At 39.8% G+C, this 3012-nt stretch overlaps 1 protein-coding gene across 1 annotated transcript; it reads left to right on the top strand.

Moving 5' to 3' along the window:
• Positions 1-567: 567 nt before the first annotated feature.
• Positions 568-2119, top strand: LOC117143732 (endonuclease G, mitochondrial). Its single transcript, XM_033308542.1, has 3 exons — positions 568-894; positions 947-1123; positions 1178-2119. The coding sequence occupies exons 1-3, from the start codon at positions 736-738 to the stop codon at positions 1976-1978; spliced, it is 1137 nt and encodes a 378-aa protein (XP_033164433.1). The 5' UTR covers positions 568-735; the 3' UTR covers positions 1979-2119.
• The last annotated feature ends 893 nt before the right edge of the window (positions 2120-3012 follow it).

Here is a 3012-nt window from a genome sequence, read left to right as displayed (position 1 = left end):
ACCCCTAAATGACGTCATAAAAACATCGTCTGGGGCAGGATGCCGCTTTGGGGACTCATATCGAGGCATTACAACATTGTAAAACATGAAAATGTTATCATTATAAAGTAGAAAAACGTCGCGAAAGGGAGCGGAAAACTCTAGCTTTTCTTGTGGGTGTTAAGGGATGGGAAAATGGGGTTTCAGATTCTGACATGAATTAGCACAATCCATTTTCCTTAGGCAGACAACTTTCTTGAGCTGCTCAATGTAGATGTCTTCCATATAAGTGAGAAGTAACTTTAAAATACATTAAACTTGCTGACATATATGGCAAGTCATTAAGTTCACATTACTCATAATATTTAAAAGTATGTAGTGTTAAAGTGTAAATATGCAAGGCTCACTTGAACAGTTAAAGTAAATGAAAGTTGTAGTAGGAACATTTTAATGCTACAAAAGACTTTACTAAAGGGACTTCTTGTTTAATTTTAGGCATTTATTACATTTTCCCAGCAAGATGTCTCGAAAAGAAAATTCAAGCTAGTTTGAACACTTTTGCTTAAACTGTCAAAATTGTGAAAAAATATATATTTCGTGAATATACCCATTTAGTGATAATAAAATGTTACACATATACTTTCGGCGAAATTCAATTCAGTAAATTTGTTTAATATGTCTATTTTAATTTATGTGCAGTCCAAAATTTTGGTTTTAAAAGTACAGTTTTATACACCTTAACTTAAGCATTCGGCAATGTTAACTTATGTAGCCGTAGCATTGTGTGCAGTAACGGGAGCATCCTGTTTTATCATCGGAGCTCTGGTACAACAACATCTTTCATTTAGACAAATCAAATCTGTCATGCTTACTGATCCGTATGTCTATCAATGCCGACAACCAATTTATAGGGCAGTAAGTCATTAATTATATATTAATTAAGCTTTTATAAGCACTTATATTTTAGTTGGCAATGTTTGGGCGTTCGTCTAAAAAGTCAAGTACAAGTTCAGAATCTAGTAAGCCAACAAGTATTGGAGACGAGTCTGGGACTACCAATCGTTATTCAGAAAGACAAGATTCTGGTAGTGTATCCATATTCGAACACTTTGTACTGTGGGGTCGGAGGAAGGCGCATAACGCAGTGAGTCGAAAATTAAATGCGGCGAGAATTGTTTCTGACTTGGGATCGTTTAAGATTTCGAAGATGAGATTATCTGTCGGCCCAGATGGATGCCCACATGAGAGTATTGAACATGTGGCTGATATTATGAAGTATGGATTTCCGGGCATGGATGAAATACACGTCTATAAAAGCTTCGTACTCTCATACGATCGTCGCAATCGTATTGCCCATTGGGTATGTGAACACGTCAAAAGCGACTGCGTACAGGAGAGGGATGAAAAGACATTGAATAAGCCAAGTGCATACATAACAGACAATACAATACCAACGATATTTAGTGCAAATATGCGGGACTTCAAAAATTCCGATTGGGTTGGTGGTCACTTGGCCTCCCCTCAAAACTACAAATGCGATGCGCTCAAGTTTTTGGAGGCCTACAAGTTTACCAACATAGTGCCCATTAATCGTGGGCTAAAAAATCATATTTGGTACCGTCTGGAAAGCTATGTTAGAGACAAGGCGATCGAATTCGATTCAGTTTATGTTTATACCGGTCCTCTGTTTATGCCCCAAAGGATAACGTTCAGGAACTGGTCTGTTCGTTACCATGTAATGGGCATGAACACGGTTGCTGTTCCAACGCACTTCTTCAAAATTATCGTAAGGGAGGATGAGTTTAATAGGGATTTGCCCATTATGGAAGGTTATGTTGTGCCCAATGCATATGTCGACAAGGATATGGATCTGCGCTCGTTTTTAGCCGATGTTCGTGATATTGAACACTTCGCAGGACTTAAATTCTGTGATGGCCAGCAGCGGGATCAACTTGAACTGCCTGTAAAACCGCCATCGATGACGGATTTCCAGAACTGACTAAAGTGGTCACGTATTACAACGTTTTTTATAAATAAATAACACCTTTTGCCAAATTTTTTACCATCTACCTATTACCAATTTTCCTTTTAAAAAAATGTAATAAATCCTGGCGGTTTTTAAGACCGATTTTATGATGTAATTAAGTTGGTAAATCAAAGAAAGTTCTTTCCAATGGGGTGTGTACATAATGTCTAGCTAAACGTTGTTTTGCTTTACAAGCCGCCCCCTTTTCCCCATTCACAAGCTACCCCAGTAGTTGTTGTTGCTGCTCATGTGCTAAGCAAAACAAATGAGTTAAAGGGTTTTTACTTGCTAACTGGTAGCGCCACCCCGTCGCCAAGCAACCAAGCAGCCAAACCACCAAACCAACTCATTGTGCATGGTCTGGTGGGCAGCTGCTGGGCCCCTTGGCTTTATGGGGGACCATGGCGGAGCTGCTGGAGCCGCTGGAGAAGCCGTAGAAGCCGGCATAATGGCCCCAACATAATGTGCACATTAGTGTTCGCACATTTATAGATGTGTCTATGGGTGTGTGTGTGCTGCATGTTTACGGCTGTCTCTCAGTGTGCGCGCAAAGGATGTGCGACCCAAGGAGGTGGCAGGAGTGAAAAAATCACAGAAAAATATGTGGCACAGAATCACGGCACATGTGCAACAGCAAAAGCAACAGCAACATTGGAAGCAACATAAGCTTCCATAGCATCCGCAGCATTTGTGAGCTAATGACATTATAAACATGAAAACTCCATTAATATTTTTTTGCTGTTGATTATGATGTTTCTGCTACTTTTTATGGTCGGTGTTACTCCTTTTTTCCAGCAGATGGTGCTGCTTCTGCTTATGCTGCTGCTGCTGCACCGCCGCCAACAGAAATTTTCACTCTTTTAGTCTGATTTTCCATTCGTCGTCGTTTACATTTTTTATTTCCCTTACAACATAAGCATATGAATAGGCCAGGGATTGGGCGGGGAGAAGAGCCACCATTTCTCACACTTTGCCTTGGTTTTTCCATAATTTATTTGATTTATTTG

Source organism: Drosophila mauritiana, chromosome 3R, assembly GCF_004382145.1.
Source record: "Drosophila mauritiana strain mau12 chromosome 3R, ASM438214v1, whole genome shotgun sequence".
Classification (NCBI taxonomy): Eukaryota; Metazoa; Arthropoda; class Insecta; order Diptera; family Drosophilidae; genus Drosophila; species Drosophila mauritiana.
This window is presented reverse-complemented; position numbering and strand designations above follow the sequence as displayed.

Coding starts and splice junctions, on each gene's coding strand:
- LOC117143732 (XM_033308542.1), top strand. CDS start 736: ATGTTAACTTATGTAGCCGTAGCATTGTGTGCAGTAACGGGAGCATCC. Junction 895..946: donor GACAACCAATTTATAGGGCA/GTAAGTCATTAA, acceptor CTTATATTTTAG/TTGGCAATGTTTGGGCGTTC. Junction 1,124..1,177: donor GGAGGAAGGCGCATAACGCA/GTGAGTCGAAAA, acceptor GGATCGTTTAAG/ATTTCGAAGATGAGATTATC.